This window comes from Mandrillus leucophaeus, unplaced genomic scaffold, assembly GCF_000951045.1.
Source record: "Mandrillus leucophaeus isolate KB7577 unplaced genomic scaffold, Mleu.le_1.0 Scaffold2406, whole genome shotgun sequence".
Classification (NCBI taxonomy): Eukaryota; Metazoa; Chordata; class Mammalia; order Primates; family Cercopithecidae; genus Mandrillus; species Mandrillus leucophaeus.
In genome coordinates, this window is record NW_012102484.1 from 21,284 (window position 1) to 41,843 (window position 20,560).

Genomic DNA, 20,560 nt, shown 5'->3' on the forward strand with positions numbered 1-20,560 from the left:
GGGAGGGACCTAGTGGGAGGTGATCGGATCATGGGGGTGAATTCCCCTTTGCTGTTCTCCTGAAAGTGACTGAGCTCTCACAAGATCTGGTTGTTTAAAAGTGTGTGGCACTTTCGCCTTCACTTTCTCCTGCTTTGCCATGGTAAGATGTGCTTGCTTCCCCTCACTTTCCACCATGATTGTAAGTTTCCTGAGGCCTCCCAGCCATGCTTCCTGTACAGCCTGCAGAACTGTGAGTCAATTAAACCTCTTTTCTTCATAAAGTACCCAGTTTCAGGTAGTTCTTTATAGCCAAGTGAGAACAAACAAACACAGAAAATTGTTACCAGGGAAGTGGGGCATTGCTATAAAGATACATGAAAATGTGGAAGCAACTTTGGAACTGGGTAACAGGCAGAGATTGGAACAGTTTGGAGGGCTCAGAAGAAGACAGAATGGTGAGGGAAAGTTAGGAACTTCCTAGAGACTTCTTGAATAGTTTTGACCAAAATGCTGATAGTGATGTGAACAGTGAAGTCCATACTGAGGTGGTCTCAGATGGAGATGAGGAACTTATTGGGAACTGGAGTAATGGTCACTCTCGCTATGCTTTATCAGAGACTGGCAGCATTGTGGCCCTGCTCTAGGGATTTGTGGAACTTTCAACTTGAGAGAGATGATTTAGGGTATCTGGCAGAAGAAATGTCTAATCAGCAAAGTGTTCAAGATGTGGCCTGGCTGCTTCTAACAGTGTACGCTCATATGCATTTGCAAAGAGATGGTCTGAAATTGGAACTTATAGTTAAAAGGGAAACAGTATAAAAGGTTGGAAAATTTGCAGTGAGACCATGTGGTGGGAAACAAACCATTTTCTGGAAGGAATTCAAGGCTGCAGAAATTTCCATAAGCAAAGAGAAGCCAAATGTTAATATCCAAGACAATGGGGGGAAATGTCTCCAGGGCATGTCAGAGACCTTTGCAGCAGCCCCTCCTATTACAGGCCCTGAGGCCAAGAGGGAAAAAAGAGTTTTGTGGGCCATGCCTAGGGCCCTACTGCTCTATGTAGCCTTGGGACACGGCCCCCATGTCCCTTGGCTCTATGTCTCAGCTGCTTCAGCTCTAGCCATGGCTAAAAGGGACCAAGGAACAGCTTGGGCCATTGCTTCAGAGGATGCAAGCCCCAAGCCTTGGTGGCTTCCATGTGTTATTGGGCCTATGGGTGCCCAGAAGACAAGAGTTGAGGCTTGGGAGCCTCTGCATAGATTTCAGAGGATGGATGGAAATGCCTGGATATCCAGGCAGAAGTCTACTGCAGGGGCAGAGCCCTCATGAAGAACCTCTCCTAGGGCAGTGTGGAGGAGAAATGTGGGGTTGAAGGCCCCACACAGAGTCCCCACTAGGGCACTGCCTAGTGGAACTATGAGAAGAGGGCCACCGTCCTCCAGACCCCAGAATGGTAGATCCACCAATAACTTGCACTGTGCACCTGGAAAAGCCACAGCCACTCAATGCCAGCCTGTGAAAGCACTCCCAGACGCTGTACCCTGCAAAGCCAGAGGGGCATAGCTGCCCAAGGCCATGGGAACCCACCCCTTGAATCAGCATGCCCTGGATGTGAGACATGGTATCAAAGGAGATTATTTTGGAGCTTTAAGATTTAATGACTGCCCTGTTGGGTTTTGAACTTTCATGGGGCCTGTAGCCCCTTGGCTTTGGCCAATTTCTCCCATTTGGAATGGGAGCATTTACCCAATGCCTGTACCCCCATTGTATCTTGGAAGTAACAAACTTGTTTCTGATTTTACAAGCTCATAGGTGGAAGAGACTAGCCTTGTCTCAGATGAGACTTTGAACTTGAACTTCTGAGTTAGTGCTGGAGTGAGTTAAGACTTTAGGAGACTGTTGGAAGATGTGATTGGTTTTGAAATGTGAAAAGACATAAGATTTGGGAGGGGCTAGGAGTGAAATGGTGGAATGATATGGTTTGTCTCTTTGTCCCCACCCAAATCTCATGTTGAATTGTAATCCCCAATGTTGGGGGAGGGACCTGGTGGGAGGTGATTGGATCATGGGGGCAAATTCCCCCCTTGCTGCTCTCATGATAGTGAGTTCTCATGAGATCTGGTTGTTTAAAAGTGTGTAGCACTTCCCCCTTTGCTGTCTCTCTCCCCTGCTCCACCATGCTTGCTTCCCCTTTACCGTCTACCAAGATTTTAAGTTTCCTGAGGCCTCCTAGCCATGCTTCCTGTACAGCCTATGGAATTGTGAGTTAATTAAATTTCTTTTCTTCATAAATTAACCATTCTCTGGGAGTTCTTTATGGCAGTGTGAGAACAGACTAATACAGGAGGTCCTTGTACTATTTTAGCAACTAACCTTCTGTTAATTTGAAGTTATAGCAAAATTAAAAAATTACAAAAAAACAAAGACTTTCTATACATTAGGTTACTCATTTAGAAAAGGTAAATAAAGTGTGTGACCCAATTTACAAAAGAAAAGAAAAAATAAGTTATGTCTTCATATAATTCAAAAAAATAAATTTCTGATGGATTAAAGTACAAAAAATTAAAACTGTGAAACATTAAATATTGACAACCTTGAGGTAAGAAAGGTTGTTTTAATATGACACAAAAGGCATAGAGATAAATTTGTCTATATTAAAATAAATACCTTCTGTTCTGCAAACAATATAAAAGCAAAGTTAAAAGACAAGTAACAGGAAAAAGTATTTGTAACATAAAAGGATTAATATCCAGCATATAGAATAAACCTCTGAGATCATTAAAGATAAAAACCCAACAGAAAAATAGGTAAAGGATATCACTAAGGAAAGTCACCAGAAGTGACCGGTATACATATGAACTGCCCCCAGCCTTGTTAATAATCAAAGAAATGGGTATTTAAACCAAAATGTGATACCATTTTATACCAATCAGAGCAACAAAAATTTTAAAGGCTGATTAAAATGTGTTTTAAAGGATGTGGGGAAAAATGCATACTTGCAAACATTGGTAGTAGGAGTAAATATTGTTAAAGTTATACTATATGGCATCAGCAAGTTTCTATGAAAATAATTTAAAATGTGCATATTTGACCTAGAAATTCACCTCTCAGTATTTACCTTTTTTACTCTTGTACTTTATTTATTTATTTTATCTTTTAATATATATTTTTTTATTTCATAGCTTCTGGGGCTCAAGTGGTTTTTGGTTACATGGATGAATTGTATATTAGCGAAGTCAGAGATTTCAGTGCACCCATCACCTGAGTAGTAGTGTACACTGAAACTGATAGGTAGTTTTTTATTCCTTATCCCCCTCCTTCCCTCTCCCCTTCTGAGTCTCCAATGTCCATTATACCACTCTGTATGCCTTTGCATAACATAGCTTAGCTCCCACTTATAAGTAAGAACATACTGTATTTGGTTTTTTATTCCTGAGTTACTTCACTTAGAATAATGGTCTCAAGCTCCATCCAAGTTGCTGCAAAATACATTATTTCATTCTTTATTATGGCTGAGTAGTATTCCATGGTGTATATATACATTTTCTTTATCTACTTATTGGTTGATGGGTACTGAGGTTGGTTCCATATCTTTGCCATTGTAAATTGTGCTGTGATGAACATACACATACAGGTGTCTTTTTGATATAATGATTTCTTTTCCTTTGGGCAAATAGTAGTTCACCTCTCAGTATTTATCTTATAGAAAGTGTCACACATGTGGAGCAGCATATAAGGATATTCATAATAGTGATGGTTATAATAGTAAAAATAATTAGAAAAAAGACTAAATGTCTATCAGTGGGGAAGTGGAAGAATCGCTGAATAAACTGTGGTTTATCCACATTTTAAGATATTAAGCAATAGTTTTTAAAAACTGCTATACCTGTACCTCTCACATTCACTTTCATTGGTATTATCATTCTCATTTTAAGGACAACTAATTAAAGCTCAGAGATGCTAAGTAACTTTGTAAGAATATAATCATTAGGTGGTAGAGCTAGGACATGAACCCAAGTCGTGCAACCCCACAGCCTAGTACACTAATGTGTCTCAAAGTACAGCCTTGGGAGTCTGGAGGTGAGACTTCTTTTAGAAAAACACAATGAGGAGCTTGGCAAATTCTCTCCCCCAAAAGTATTGATAAAACTGGCCAAAATTTAAAAAGAACCATTTTAAGACTCAGGAAATTGTCCAAAGGTATACAGCAAATTGAGAAGTATTTATTCTATTTTTAATTTCTTTAGTAATAATACTGTTTCCTGTAATTGCTATACCAATCTACATTCCCACCAACAGTGTACAAAAGTTCCTTTTTCTCCACACCCTTTCCAACACCTGTTATCTCTTGTCTTTTTGACAATAGGTATTCTAATGGGTGTCAGGTGGTATATCAGAGTAGTTTTGATTTGTATTTCTCTTATAATTAGTGATGTTGAGCATCTTATCATATAGGTGTTGGTCATTTGTATGTCTTCTTTGGGGAAATGTCTATTCAGATTCATTGACCATTTTTTAATTGGGTTATGTGTTCTGTTGCTATTGAGTTGTATGAATTCTTTATAAATTTTTGGATATTAATCCCTTATCACAAATACAGTTTGCAAATATTTTTTCCTAATCCCCAGGATATCTTTTCATTTTGTTGATTGTTTTCCTTTGCTGTGCATAAGCTGGTTAGTTTGATGCTGTCTCATTTATTTATTTTGGTTTCTGTAGCCTAAGCAGTTGGTGTGAGATCCAAAAAAATAATTGCCAAGGCCAATGTCAAGGAGCTTTACAACATGTTTTCTTCTAGGAGTTTTATGGTTTCAGGTCTTATCCTTGTTTAAGTCTTTATCCATTTTGAGCTGATTTGTGTGTAGGATGATAAAGGTCCAATTTCATTCTTTTGCCTTCTGAGTATATGCCCAAAGGAAATGAAAGTACTACCTCATAAAGATACCTGCACTTCCATGTTCATTGCAGCATTATTCATGAAAGCCAAGGTATGGAAACAACCTAAATGTCTGTTGATGGATGAATGTAAAAAAAACTGTGGTATATATAGACAATGGAATATCATTCAGCTTTTTAAAAAGGAGATCTTGCCATTTGTCATAATATGGATGAACCTGGAGGACATTATGCTAAGTGAAATAAACCAGATACAGAAAAAAAATTTGCATGATCTCACTTGTATCTGGAATCTTAAAAAAAAGTCAATTAAATATATAGAGAGAATAAAACAGTGGTTACCAGGGCCAAGGGTAGGGGCATGGGTGAGGAAATGGGAGATGTATGGCTAAGGACACAAAGTAGCAGATATGTAGAATGAACAGATCTAGATATCTGTTACACAACAACATGAAGACTATAGTTTATAATAGTGCAATGTGTTTTGGATTTTTTCTAAATGAGTTAATTGTAGCTGTTCTTGCCACAAAAAATGGGTAACTATGTGAGATGATTGATATGTTAATTGCTTCATTATAGTAACAATTTTACTATCTATATGTATCTCATAATATCATGTCATATATTTTAAACATACACAATGCAATTTCTTTTAAAAAGCAAGTATTTATTTACAAAAAACTACTGAACCTTGGGTAAAAACAGTGGGAATCTGTGGTGTATTTTAGCATGGGGTGCTCCCACTCCTATTCCTCCACCCCTAGCTTCAATCAGCAGTAGTTCCACGAAGGTGGGCTAAACCAAGAAAACCGGCAGCTTTGCTGTCAAAGATGACTAACGTGATTTGGAGCAGAGCATTCATAAAACCCCTATGCACCTGGGTGTTATCAAAAACAATTACGGAAGCCATACTGGTTGGAGCAAACAACAGACCCGAAGAACAGCCAGAAATCTAACCAGGCTATATAGGGAGTGAGAAAGCTATAATGGGCCTTGAAAAGCTCCCACACATCCCTAGTATTTGGAAGGTTGCATATGCATGCACTGCTGTGTGCACACTGAAGAGAGACTGGAAATGGCCCTAGTTATGTACATGTCTCTGGATGAAAATGAGGGTTTTTGTAGGAAACATGAGAATGACAGAAAGTAAAAACCAGGACAAACTTCTTGGGTTAGTCTGTTTGCATCATTATAGAGAAGTATCTGGGGCTAGGTAACTCGTAAAGAAAAGAGGTTTATTTGGCTCATGGTTCTGCAGGCTGTACAGAAAGCATAGTGCTGGCATCTGCTTCTGGTGAGGGCCTCAGGAAGCTCATAATCATGGCAGAAGGTGAAGGGGAGCTAGCACGACACATAGTGAGAGAGGGAGCGAGAGAGAGGGAAGAAGTGCCAGGCTCTTTTAAACAATTGGATCTTGTCTGAACTCATTACTGAGGGGCAGGCACCAAGCCATTCATGAGGGATTTGCCCTCATGACCCAAATAACTCCCATCAGGCCCCATTTCCAACACTGGAGATCACATTTCAACATGAGATTTGGAGGAGACAAACATCCAAACCATATTACTTGTAAATAGCTCAAACTTTGAGTGTATGCCTCAAACAACACACAGATCCTCTGGCAAAGGGTGGAAGCCTTATTAGATTAAGTTTTTTAAGCATAACCTCTGATCAATAGTTGGCTGGCCTCTAAACTATATCAGGAATTCTCAACCTGATGCTTCAAGTAGGCCTATGGACATCTGGGCCAGATAGTCTTTTTGTCACCAGGTGTCAGCAGCGTCTTCCTCTCCAGTTGTGACAACAAAAAATGTCTCCAGACAATGCCAAAGGTCCCCTGGGGGGCAAAATAGACCCCAATTGAGAGCCACTGGGCTATGGTGATCCCAGTGCAATGCTTAGGAAACCACAGTTAAAAATTAAAATAAGAAGTAAAAATAAAACCTGAGCAGAGACATCAGTGGCTACACACTGCAGGGGACAAAGACTCCACAGAATTACCACAGACAACAAAAAATACACAAAACAAACAAATACACAAAATACAAACAAATACACAAAAATATGCAACAATTACACTGCAGGGGACAAAGACTCCACAGAATTACCACAGACAACAAAAAAACACACAAAACAAACAAATACACAAAATACAAACAAATACACAAAAATATGCAACAATTACTCTGGGGACGTCAGAACTCAGTTTCCACAAAATGTTATCTAAAATGTTCCAGATTTTCAACAACAAGAAAAGATCATGAGATATGTGTAGAAACAGAAGGGTTACCTACACACGGAAAAAAACCCTCTGAGAATATTACAGAAAATCCTATTGCCTAAGTCAAATATGCAGATAGAAGGCAACTTATCTTCTGCAGAAAATGTCTTTCCCTTCTAATAGTCTTGAGCTTTACAGGAGAGAAGCAGAATGGACTATTGGGGCATCACCTCCATGTACCTATATTATTTCCTCATTATAAGCCAACACTTGTCTGTGATGGCAGGTATGCCTTATACAAGTGCTTTCAAGGTATACCCCAACTAGATGCTTGAAAATCCATAGCTACTGCATTTAATTGAAAGACTGTCTGATACAACTGATACTCTGAAATAGGGCTATTCATTTGGTGGTGCCCTACAGTTGGAGTTCTTGTCCTAGGGTGTGTGGAATAATATGCAAAATTTGTGTGTGTGTGTGTGTGTGTGTGTAGAATTCTATAGGGTCTATAACCTAAAAACATTGAGAACCCTTTCCTTACAGTGACAAAAGTGAGTACCACTAACCCTTATTCAGTTTGGTCATTGCAGTGAGATGATGCACAGTTCAACAAACTATAGCTTATGGGTCAAATATAGTGTGTGACCTATTTTGTTTGGCTTGCAAGATAAAAAATGGATTTTACACTTTAAAAGTGTAATAAAACAAAAACAAAACAAAGAAAATCACTGTAATGGTTAATTCTATGTGTCAATTTGACTGTACCATGGGGCGCCCAGATACGGGGCTAAACATTAATTCTGGGTGTATCTGTGAGAGTGTTTCTGGAAGAAATTAGCATTTAAATCAATAAACTGAGTAGAGTACATTGCCTTCTGCAATGCGGGGATAATTCTGTCTGCCTGCTTGAGCTGGGATATTGGTCTTTTCCTGTACTTGGACTGAAACTTACATCATCAACCTTCCATTTTAGGCCTTTGAACTTCGACTAGAACTTAGATTGATTCTCCTGGTTCTTTTTTTAAAAATGTTTTTATTATACTTTAAGTTCTAGGGTACATGTGCACAACATGCAGATTTGTTACATCTGTATACATGTGCCATGTTGTTTCTCTGGAGAATACTGACTAATATAGATATTGGTACTGAGAAGTAGGGTACTGCTCTAACAAATACCTAAAACTGTGGAAGCAGCTTTGGAAATGAGTAATGGGGGAGACGCTGTAAGAGTTTTGAGGTACATGCTAGAAAAAAGCCTAGATTACTGTGAAGGGATTGCTAATGGTATTTCTGGTAAGAGGTCAGAAAAAAAAGAGGACAGCTGGAGAGAAAGCCTCCATGTTCCTAGAGAATATAAATAATTGTAAACAGAATGCTGGTAGAAATATGAATGGTAAAGGCCATTCTGATGAGGTCTCAGATGGAAAAGAGGAACATGCTACTGGACAATGGAAAAAAAAAGTGACACTTTTTATAAAGTGGCAAAAAACTTAGCTGCAAAGTGATCAGAGAGCAGTTGGTTCCTTCTGACTGCTTATAGTAAAATGTGAGAAGAGATAAATGAATTGAAGAAGGAACTGTTAAACAAAAAGGAACCAGGACTTAAGAGATTTAGAAAACTCTCAGTTTATCCATATTGCAAAGAATGAGAGAGTATGTTTGAAAGGGAATACTAAGGGTGTGGCTGATCCACATTTGATAAGGAGATAAGTGTGTGCATGAACCATGGTCCTACTCAGCCATCTCAACAGAAGCCATAAACAGAGATGGGATTATACCAGCAGAAAAACTGCCAGCTGGGACCAAAAAGAACAGAGAAAATGGAACAAAATTGAGAGAGTTGTGCATATGCTATTTATTCCTCAAGAAAAGGGAAGAGTGAGGCTAAAGGCAATTTAGAGATCATCAGGGCACCATTCCCACCACAGGCCCAAGGGGCAGGGCTAGTTCTTCCTCAGTTTCAAAAGGCGTAGTCACCTCAAAGAGTCTCAAGGGCAGGGCTGCTGCTAAATTTTGGGCTTAGCTGGGACCCATCACTTTTTCCTTCCTTCTCATTTCTCCCCCGTCCCTGCCCGTTTTTTTTTTTTTTTTGAGACAGAGTCTCACTCTGTCGCCTAGGCTAGAGTGCAGTGGTATGATCTCAGCTTACTGCAGCCTCCACCTCCTGGGTTCAAGCGATTCTCCTGCCTCCACCTCCCTGGTAGCTAGGACTACAGGTGCCCACCACCACGCCCAGCTAATTTTTGTATTTTTAGTAGAAACGAGGTTTTGCTGTGTTGGTCAGGCTGGTCTTGAACTCCTGACCTCAAGTGATCTGCCTGCCTCAGCCTTCCAAAGTGCTGGTATTACAGGCATGAGCCACCTGGCACCCGGCCTTATTTCTCTCTGTTTGGAATGGGAATGTCTCTATTGTGCCTGTCCCACCATCCTATTTTGGAAGCACATACTTATCTGGTTTCACAGGAGAAGAAATTTTGCCTCAGGATAAATTGTACCTCAAGTCTCACCCATATCTAATTTAGATGAGATTTAGTTGAGACTTTGGAATTTTCATCTTTAGAGTGGATGCTGGAATGAGTTAAGACTTGGGGTTGTTGGGATGGAATGTATATATTTTATGTGAGAAGAATATGAATTTGGGGAATCTAGGGGTGGAATGTAATAGACTGAATTGAGTCTCCCCTAAGTCCATATGTTAAAGTTCTAATCCCCAATGTGATGGTATCTGGAGATGGAGACTTTAGGAGATAATTAGGCCATGAGGGTAGATTCCTAATGATAGTATTAGTGCTCTTATAACAAGGGATGAGATGGAGCCCTTTATCTCTCCACCATGTGAAGATCCAGCAAGAAGGCAGAAGGCAGCCATCTGCAAGCCAGGAAGAGAGTCCTCACCAGAACTTGACTATGCTGGTGCCCTGATGTTGGATTTCATAGCCTCCAGAACTGTGAGAAATAAATGTCTGTTGTTTAAGCCACCTAGGCTATGGTATTTTATTAAAACAGCCTGAGCCAACTAAGACAACCATGGGACAGAGATTGTACATGGCCCCAGAAAAGCCTAAAATATTTACTATCTGGCTGTGTTAGTCAGTTCAGGCTGCTATAACAAAATTACAATAGACTGGGTAGCTTAAACAACAGATATTTATTTCTCACTGTCTGGAAGCTGGGAAGTCTAAGATGAGGGTTCCAGGCCATTTGGTTCCTGGTGAGGGCCCTCTTCTCGGTTTGCAGATGGCTACCTTGTTGCTATATCCTCAAATGATAGAGAGAGAATGTGCTCTCTCTTATAATGGCACTAATTCCATCATGAGGACTCCACCCTAATAACCTAATTAGCTCCCAAAGGTTCCATCTTCAAGTACCATCACATTGGGAGTTAGGGCTTCAACATATAAATTTGTAGAAAACACATTCAGTCCATAGCACTGGTCCTTTACAGATAAAAGTCTGCTGACCTCTGAGATAAACTGTAGCAGAAACTCTTTTGTTCATCCCCTCCTCCACTTCTAGTGAGCTGGCAAGAGTAGCTAATACTACCACCTTAATAGCATTTGAAACTTAACTAACACCTGTCTCCATTTAAGCGCCATACATCAGTCAAAATACTCTTTCCAATGAAATTTAGCTTAGAATCTCTTAAGTAGTTCCCCATTACAATAGGGTAAAGACCAATCTCCTCAAGATTGCCTACAAGGGTGTGCACAATGTGGCCCTGGCTAACCTCTGTAGCCTCTTTTATCAACCCTTCCTTGCACTTGACATAGCAGTCCATGTAGGCCAATATGACATATTCTCTGTAGCCCAACTCTTATACATATAGTTCCCTCTAACTGAAACATTCTTATTCACTGCCTCATCCCTCTTGCCCTGCCTAGTTCATATTCAATACTCATGACTTAGCTTAGTAGTTGTGCCCTGCAGGCAGTCATTCATAACTCTCCAGGTTGGATTAAGTACCTTTCCTCTTTGTTCTTACAGCACCCTATGCATTGCCTAAAAGAATTTCTCATGTTGTCTTATGCTTATCATTGCCACAAGACTGTGAGTATCTTGAGGATAGGGAATGTGTCTTCATCTCTGCATGCTTTGCACTTAGGACAATGTCTGAATCCTGGTAGGTATACATTAAATGTTTGTTGAATAAATCAATGGTAAATCAAGCAGTGGTGCAGCTGCCTTACTGGTAACTCCAATACAGGTCACATATCTACAAATGATCTTCTCCTGCTCTACTAGATACCTAGTAATCCTGACTATATGCTATATTCCATTTTCATGTTAAGAGTTGCTAGTTATCTAAGCAGTATAGTAGTGGAATAAACTACTGTGTGGCTAGACTTGCCTTTTAGTAGGCTTCAATATATCCCTTCATTTTTGTTAAGTTGGTATGCTTACTGTCCTTTTGCTGACTGGAGTCCATTCTTGCCTTTTCACTTGTAATTTTTCTCCTTGAAATCACAGGAGAAATTAATTAAAGGACCATCTGATTAAATGACTACCTTCTCCTTCAAAATATAGCTAAAAATTCATTTATTCAAGGCAGCTTCTTTGAATAATCTATTTCCTCTTTGAAATTAAATATTTGGTAGGTATCAACTCAATTTACATTTGTGTCTGGCATAAGCTAATTATGCTTCTCATATTTATTTACTTATTTTATTCGTTTCAGGGACTCTACATCTTACACTAAGAAAAGGAATCTTCCATCTTTGGTTCTCTAACAGTTCTCAGCTCAGTTAATAAAATTAACACTCAGCAAATGCTTATTAATTAGATCTTATCAAAATTTTAATACAGAAAAGAAACTTGAAACTCACCTCGATTCATCTTTTATAACTCACGTTTAATCAATCACCAAGGTCTGTTGATTCCACTTCCTAAATCTTTCTGAAATACATATAACCTCTCCATTTACACTCCTTTCTCCTGACACATTCAGGTATTCATCATCTATAGACAGTGGGACTCTATAAAAGGATTTTAAAAATCAAGGTAGTAAAATCAGATTGTAGTTTAGAAAGAGCACTCTAGTTTCAGGATGGATAATGGATCATCAGGAGAGCAAGACAAGGCTGCAGTAATCCTGTTAAGATAGTTACCTCCTTGCTTCTCAATGTTGTTTTTGGACCACTTTTTCTACCTCCTTCCTCTAAAACCCAAGCTTCTTTGAAGATCATGCTTTCTTAATTATTCTAATCAAATACCTCTTGAGTCACTCTCCATTTTTAATGAAGTCCAGTTTACTGTTGTCCACTTTACCCTTTCCCTGTCATCCTTGGCAACTTCATCATCATTAATTACAGTACTCCCAACATTTTCATTTAAAACATTCCATACTCTAGCCACCTCTTGTTACCATTCCAGTTCAATTATTCTGGCACTCCTCACTACAATAATCCTTCCACTCTCTGTCATCTTGTTTCCTTTAATGTCCTCACTTCCCTCCTTACAGAGCCCATATTCCATGGTCCATCATTTTAATCAATTCCTTGCAAACAGTCTTAACTTCCTTGTCCCCTCTCTCTGTGCCATACTTCCCTGACAAAGCCCCAACCATGATAAACTCAAATTCCTACTTCCTGTGCAGCCAAGCAGCTGAACATTGCTGGAGAAAAAATTTTCTTTTATGTTTTATTTTTTTAATTGACGAATAATGTGTGTTGTTATCTTGTAAACATGATGTTTTAAAGTATATATACATTTTGGAATGGCTAAATCTAATCAATTAATAAATGGAACACTTCACATAGTTATTATTTTTGTGGTGCTAATATGTAACATCAACTCTGTTTTTTTTTTTTTTAATTATACTTTAAGTTCTAGGGTACATGTGCACAACGTGCAGGTTTGTTACATATGTATATTTGTGCCATGTTGGTGTGCTGCACCCAAGAATATAGTATCATCATTAACTATAGTCATTTTGCTATATGATAGATCTCTTGAAATTTATTCCTCCTATCTAACTCTAATTATGTATCCTCTGACCAACATGTCTCTATCTTCCCTCCCCGCAATCACCCTAGCCTCTGATAACCACCATTCTACTCACTTCTATGAGATCAAATTTTTTAGATTCCACGTATGAGTGAGATAATGCAGTATTTGTCTTCCTGTGCCTGGCTTATTTCCTTCAACATAAATTCCTCCAGGCTCATTCATGTTGCTGTAAATGACAGGATTTGATTCTTTTTATGGCTGAGTAGTGTTACATTGTGTATGTATACTTCACTTTCTTCATCCATTCATCCATTGATGGACACTTACGATAGAGAAAATTTTAAAAACTGTACTACCTAGTATCATTTTAAACTCATCATGAAAAATCTCAAATTAGTACTCAATACAGCCAAACAATTCTTGCATAATTTCCTAGTAAAATCACTCACTCTCTAAGAAGACTGTGTCATACCATCTCCCCTATCCTCAAACTGCCAACACCTCCTCACCCTTCACACTTTCAACTGACGACCTTGCTTCTTCCTTCAAAGAAAATGTAGAAGCAGTAAGAGAATCTTCACAAACTGATGCCCCATATCCAATCACTTACCTGCATCTGTGCCCACATATCCCACCTTTCTTTCTGTTATAATCGTTGAAATAATTTGTGTAAATATTCAAGGTCAATACTACCATTTATGAACTAGATTCTATCTCTTCTTTCCTACTTAGGGACTATGCTCCCGAAGCAGTTCTATTCTTCTCTTTTGCATCACCAAATTTTCCTTCCCTATTGGATCATCCTCATTTAGCAAACATGTAATATCTCCCATATTAAAATAATATTCCAGGAGTGCCATCAGCAAGATGGCAAATAGAAAACAAAAGACCCTCCTTCCCCCATGGATTGAATAACAATTTATGGAACAATTGCCTTTATGACAAATTCAGAAATGAGTTAAAAGGTTGCTGTACTCCAAGCAAGTGCAAAGTCAACCTCACCAAAACCCAGTAGGAAAATTCATGGCATTTCTTCACCAGAGACACTTCTCCCAGCTTGGTACATTGTAACTGAGAGGAAACCCCTACCTCTTGACTTACCCTAGTGGGGAAAAGAAGCTGAATGTCCAACATTCTAACTTTTCAGGGTGTTATCTAAAAGACTGGTTTCTGTCTTGCCTGAATCTAAGAACTGACAGCAATGGGATGCCAGGTTGGGGGCTTGCTGAGAACAAAAGTGATCTATGTGGCTTGGCTTGGCACCAGAGTCTGTAGACTATAGACAGACATTATGTGGAGCTCCAATACCCTAGTTTACTACAGAAACAGAGTGATGGCAGTATCAAGGGGAACTCCTGAATGGAAACTGATAAATCTCTTCAATTAGATGTTTATATGCACAATCCCAGAAGAGTATGCATTCCCAGGAAAGGATTAGGAGGTCTCTAGAGTCTTTAACTGGGCTAATTGGAGAATGTCCTCCTTGTATGCAACCAGACCACAAAGACTGAGAAAGGTAGCTGAGCTTTCAAATGTTAGTCTCAACAAGATATAATAAGACATATGAAGAAACAAAGAAATGTGGACTATTCAAAGGAATAATTTAAACCTCCAGAAAGCACCCCTAAAGACATATATAAATTACTAGACAAAAACTCAAAATAAGCATCACCAGAATAATTGAAGAATTTAAAAAGAACACAGGCAACTAAACAAAATTAGGAAACCGACATATAAACAAAATGAGAATATCAACAAATAAATAAAACTATAAAAATGAATCAAACAGAAATTCTGGAAATGAAGTATCTAATAATTGAATTGGAGAAATTCACTGGAGGGATTCAATAGCAGAATTGACCAGGCAGAAAAAAGAATTAGTAAACTCAATGATAGGACTTTGAAATTATTGAGAAAGAGAAGAAAAAAAAAAACAAAGTGAAGAAAAATGAGGAGAACCTAAGGGATTTATGGGGCACCAACAAGCAGAACAACATATGCATGATGGAAATCACAAAAGGAGAAAAGAGAAATGAGTAGAGAGCTTATTTGAAGAAATGATGGCTGAAAACTCTCCAAATCTGATGAGAGAAAAGGACACACAAATTCAATAAACAACTCCAGTTGGAATAAATCTAAAGAGACCTACACTGAGACCCATCAAAATCAAACTGTCAAAAGTCACACAGACAGAATCTTGAAAGTGGCAGGAAAAAATGACTCATCACATACAAGGGAGCTTCTATTAAACTATCAGCTGGTTTCTTAGCAAAACCTTGCAGGCTAGAAAGGAGTGAAATAATATATTCAATTACTGAAGAACAAAACCTGCCCAAGAAGAACATTATATTTTATAAAACTGTCCTTCTAAAATGAAGGAGAGATTAAGACTTCCCAGATAAACAAAAGGAGAGGAAGTTGATCGCCACTCAATCTGCCCCACAAGAAATGCTGAAGGGATCCTTCAACTTGAAGAAAAAGGATGATAAATAGCAACACAAAATCATATGAAAATATAAACCTTCTGGTAAAGGTTTATTGTGTAGTATTGTAATATAAGTGTGTAAATCACTTTTAAATATGGTATAAATTTTAAACACAAAAGTAACAAATAATTATAGATCTATGTTAATGGATGCACACTATAAGGAAAGGATGCCCACCCTCAATATTACTATTGTTGAAGTACTGGGATTCCTAGCTAGAAAAATTAGACAAGAAAGAGAAGTAACAGAAATCTAAACTGGAAAAGATGAAGTAAAATTGTTTCTATTCACAGATGACATGATCTTATATGTAGAAAACCCTAAAGATTCCATATGCAATAAAAAGTATTATAACTAATAAATGATGTCAGAAAATTTGCAGGATTTCCAAAAGCAATACATAAAATCCATTGCATTTCTACATATTAATGGTGACCAATCTAAGAAGAAAAATTAAGAAAAAAATTCCATTTATTTATTTAATTTTATTTTTTATTATACTTTAAGTTCTGGGATACATGTGTAGAATATGCAGGTTTGTTACATAGGTATACATGTGCCATGGTGGTTTGCTGCACCCATCAACCTGTCATCTACATTAGGTATTTCTCCTAATGCTATCCCTCCCCTAGACTCCACTCCCCGACAGACCCTGGTGTGTGATATTCCCCTCCTTGTGTTCATGTGTCCTCATTGTTCAACTCCCACTTATGAGTGAGAACATGCGGTGTTTGGTTTTCTATTCTTGTGTTAGTTTGCTGAGAATGATGGTCTCCAGCATCATCCATGTCCCTGCAAAGGACATGAACTCATCCTTTTTTATGGCTGCATAGTATTCCATGGTGTATATGTGCCACATTTTCTTTATCCAGTCTATTATTGATTGGCGTTTGGGTTGTTTCCAAGTCTTTGCAATTGTGAACAGTGCTGCAATAAACATAAGTGTGCATGTGTCTTTATCATAGAATGATTTATAATCCTCTGGGTATATACCCGTAATGGGATTGCTGGGTCAAATGGTATTTCTAGTTCTAGATCCTTGAGGAATCGCCACACTGTCTTCCACAATGGTTGAACTAATTTACACTCCCACCAACAGTGTAAAAGCGTTACTATTTCTCCACATCCTCTCCAGCATCTGTTGTTTCCTGACTTCTTAATGATTGACATTCTAATTGGTGTGAGATGATTTTGATTTGCATTTCTCTGATGACCAGTGACGATGAGCTTTTTTCATATGTTTGTTGCCTGCATAAATGTCTTCTTTTGAGAAGTGTCTGTTCATATCCTTTGCCCACTTTTTGATGGGGTTGTTTTGTTTTCATGTAAATTTGTTTAAGTTCTTTGTAGATTCTGAATATTAGCCCTTTGTCAGATGGATAGATTGCAAAACTTTTCTCCCATTCTGTAGGTTGCCTATTCACTCTGATGGTAGTTTCTTTTGCTGTGGAGAAGCTATTTCGTTTAATCAGATCCCATTTCTCTATTTTGGCTTTTGTTGCCATTGCTTTTGGTGTTTTAGTCATGAAGTGTTTGCCCATGCCTATGTCCTGAATGGTATTGCCTAGGTTTTCTTCTAGGGTTTTTATGGTTTTAGGTCTTATGTTTAAGTCTTTAATCTATCTTGAGTTAATTTTTGTATAAGGTGTAAGGAAGGGATCTAGTTTCAGCTTTCTGCATATGGCATCAAAAAGGATGAAATACTTAGGAATAAACTTAACCAAGTTAGAGAAACACTTTTACAGTGAAAACTACAAAATGTTGCTAAGAGAAATCAAAGAAAGGTACAAATAAATGGAAAGGCATCTCATGCTCATGGATTGGAAGGCTTAGTGTTGTTAAAATGCCCATACTACCCAATGTGATCTACAGATTAAATGCAATACCTATCAAAACTCCAATGGAATTTGTTGTAGAAACAGAAAAAAACCTTCCTAAAAGTCATAGGGAATCTCAAGGGACCCCGAATAGTCAAAATAATCTTGAAAAATGAGAACAAAATTGGAGGTCTTACAAAGTGACAGTAATCAAAATAGTATTGATGTATGAAAAAGTCTTTATCTTTCACTTTTGAAGGATCATTTTGCTGGATATATAATTCTACATTGGTAGTTTTCCCCCCTTTATCACTTAAGTTTGTCATTCCATTGTGTTCTTGCTTGCACAGTTCCTGATGAGAAGTCCACTGCAATTCTTATCTTTGTTTCTCTGTAGGTAAGGTGTTTTTCTCCCCACTAGGCTGCCTCCAAGAATGTCTCTTTGTCTTTGGTTTTCTGCAGTTTTAATATAATATGCCTACGTGTGAGGTCTTGCTTGTTTATTTTAAGATGTGTATGTGTATTTATAATGAATTTGTTAATGTGTCTATTTTTATGCCAGTACTATATTGTTTTGATTACTATTGCTTTGTAATATATTTTGAAATCACGTAGTATGATGCCTCCAGCTTTGTTCTTTTTGCTCAAGATTGCTTTAGCCATTCGGTGTCTTAAGTTGAAAACTTTTCCTTTCAGATCAGGAACAAGACAATGATGCTTACTCTTCCTACTCTTACTCTACATACTACTGAAAGTCATAGCCAGAGTAATTAGGCAAGGAAAAGAAATAAAAGACATGCAAATAGGAAAGAAAGAGATGAATTTGTCTCTGTTCACTGATGAAATAATCTTATATATAGAAAACCCTAAAGAGACCACCAAAAAACTGTTAGACTTAATGAATTCAGTAAAACCAACATACAAAAATCAGTAATGCTTCTATACCCTAACAATGAACTAACTGAAAAAGAAATCAAGAAAACAATCCTATTTATAATAGTTGCAAAAAATACTTAGGAATAAATTTAACCAAGGAGATTAATAATCTCTACACTCAAAACTATAAAATATTGATTAAATAAATTGGAGAACACATAAATAAATGAAAAAATATTCTATCTTCATGGATTGGAAGAATTAATATTGTCAAAATATCTATACTATTCAAAGTGATCTACAGATTCAATGCAGCTCCTGTCAAAATTTCAATTACATTTTTCACAGAAATACAAAAAAGTCCTAAAATTCTGACTGATAATTTCAACACCTGTGTCATATGTAAGTCTGGTTCTGATATTGCTTTGCCTCTTCAAATTGTGTTATTTCTTGCCTTAGCAAGTTTTGTAATTCTGTTATTGTTAAAAGCCAGACATCTTGTATAGAGCAATAGCTACTGAGGTAAATAGGATTTTACCATGAATATATATATTAATCTGGCCCAGAGTTAGGTTGTGTTTGATGTTTGTTGTCTCTGTGGGTACCAGAAGCATTAAATTTCTCTAGTGATTTTGCTTTTGTCTTCTCTCTTGGCCTTGGCCCTTCCCTTTGTGCTGTACCTCAGAGACAGGTTGTCTCTTGCAGCTCTTCCAGCTGTAATCCATTGTCATTTTAACTGGAGGCTTATTAGCTTGTTGTAGGGTGTGGGGGGATGAGGGCATTCTACAATCTTCAGATTCTCAGTCTCTGGAGTGCATAGTGGGCCTGTGTCTTGGAAGTGTGACTTTCACAATTGTTTTTGTTTCTCTTCCAGGGTGTGGTAGATTGAACTGTAACCCCCCAAAAGATACGTTGAAGTCCGAATCCCTGGTACCTGTGAACGTAACCTTATTTAGAAAGCGTCTTTGCAGATGTAATCAAGTTAAAATGAGGTCACACTGGATTAGGGTGGGCTCTAAATCCAATGACTGCTATCTTTATAAAGAGAGAAATATTTGAAGACAGAGATTAGGCATTGTGAAGAAGGCCCTGTGAATATGAAAGCAGAGATTGGAGTAATGCTGGCACAAGCAAAGTAATGCCAAGGATTGCCAGCAACCATAAGAAACTAGAAAAGGCAAGGAAAAACTCTCTCCCAAAGCCTTTGGAGGGAGCATGGCCTTACCAACCCTCCAAGACTATGAGAAAATAAACTGTTGTTTTAAACCACCTAGTTTGTGTAATTTGTTATGGCAGCCTTAGAAGACTCATACACATAGGTAATGAGTCTTCTAAGGCTGCCATAACAAATTACACAAACTAATACTTTCTGTGGTTGTAACATTCCTAGTCTATGTCTTTGAAACCCGCTCCCTTGTATATTAAGGCTTTCTTTTCTTTCTTTCTTTTTTTTTCCCTTAGGTAAGACAGGGAGATGGAGTGGGGCTGGAACAGGCTGAGTTGCCTTCCCCTAGTTGAGAAGGGATTTTGCTATTGCCTTCTGTTATTTTTGTCTTTCTCCCAACTTGTAGGCTAATCTTAAAAATAAATGGCTAGAGGTCCTGTCAACTCCACAAAAAGTATTTTCAGACCACACAGAAGGTATTTATCATTGCATAACAATGTGAATTGTACACTTAAAATGGTTAAGAGAATAAATTTTATACTGTGTGTTTTCTTACCACAATTTTGTCATTCCAATTTTTGATATATGTGCTGCCAAAGCAAATATTTCTTACCACAAGTTTTAAAAAGTATCTGTCTTCACACATCTCTTACCAAAATGATCTTCATGTTGCTGCCAAGCACAAGTCAGAGACTTGGAGACTGTATGGTGCCAATGGACAGCTAAAGGAAGTAAGCTTTTGAAGTTGGGCTGTGAAAGGGCTGGATATATGACTCCTCCCTTCAGCAAGTCCTGAAGCCTGCTTTGTAGGTGGGACAATCTGTGGTACCACATCCTAGAAGATTGGATAATAACAAGTTAGTAGTAATATAAAACAACTTTTATGAGGCTGTAGGAATAACATTACAGATATAATTATGTAAAATGATAGATTTAATGATCTCAATACAGAGGATTAAACAAAGGAGAAATTGTGAAAAGCTAAGCATAAGTGATCTATAACCATTACTTACATTTTCTCATTAGCCACTCTTATTGTATGTCATACAGTATTCAGTACAGTCACATGCTATGCAGGTTTGTAGCCTAGGAGCAACAGGCTATATACATAGATATATATATATCTGGGTTTGTTTACACTCTAAGATGTTCATACAACCATGAAATTGCT

The 20,560-nt window shown here is 37.9% G+C and overlaps 1 protein-coding gene across 1 annotated transcript in view; it reads right to left on the reverse strand.

Moving 5' to 3' along the window:
• The window catches only part of TMLHE (trimethyllysine hydroxylase, epsilon), a 31,323-nt gene extending 11,100 nt beyond the window's left edge, over window positions 1–20,223 (reverse strand). Inside the window, exon 1 of the mRNA XM_011982661.1 lies at window positions 20,043–20,223. Coding sequence (XP_011838051.1) covers window positions 20,043–20,223 — 181 coding nt within the window. The remainder of the gene's footprint in view (window positions 1–20,042) is intronic.
• Between the last annotated feature and the right edge of the window lie 337 nt (window positions 20,224–20,560).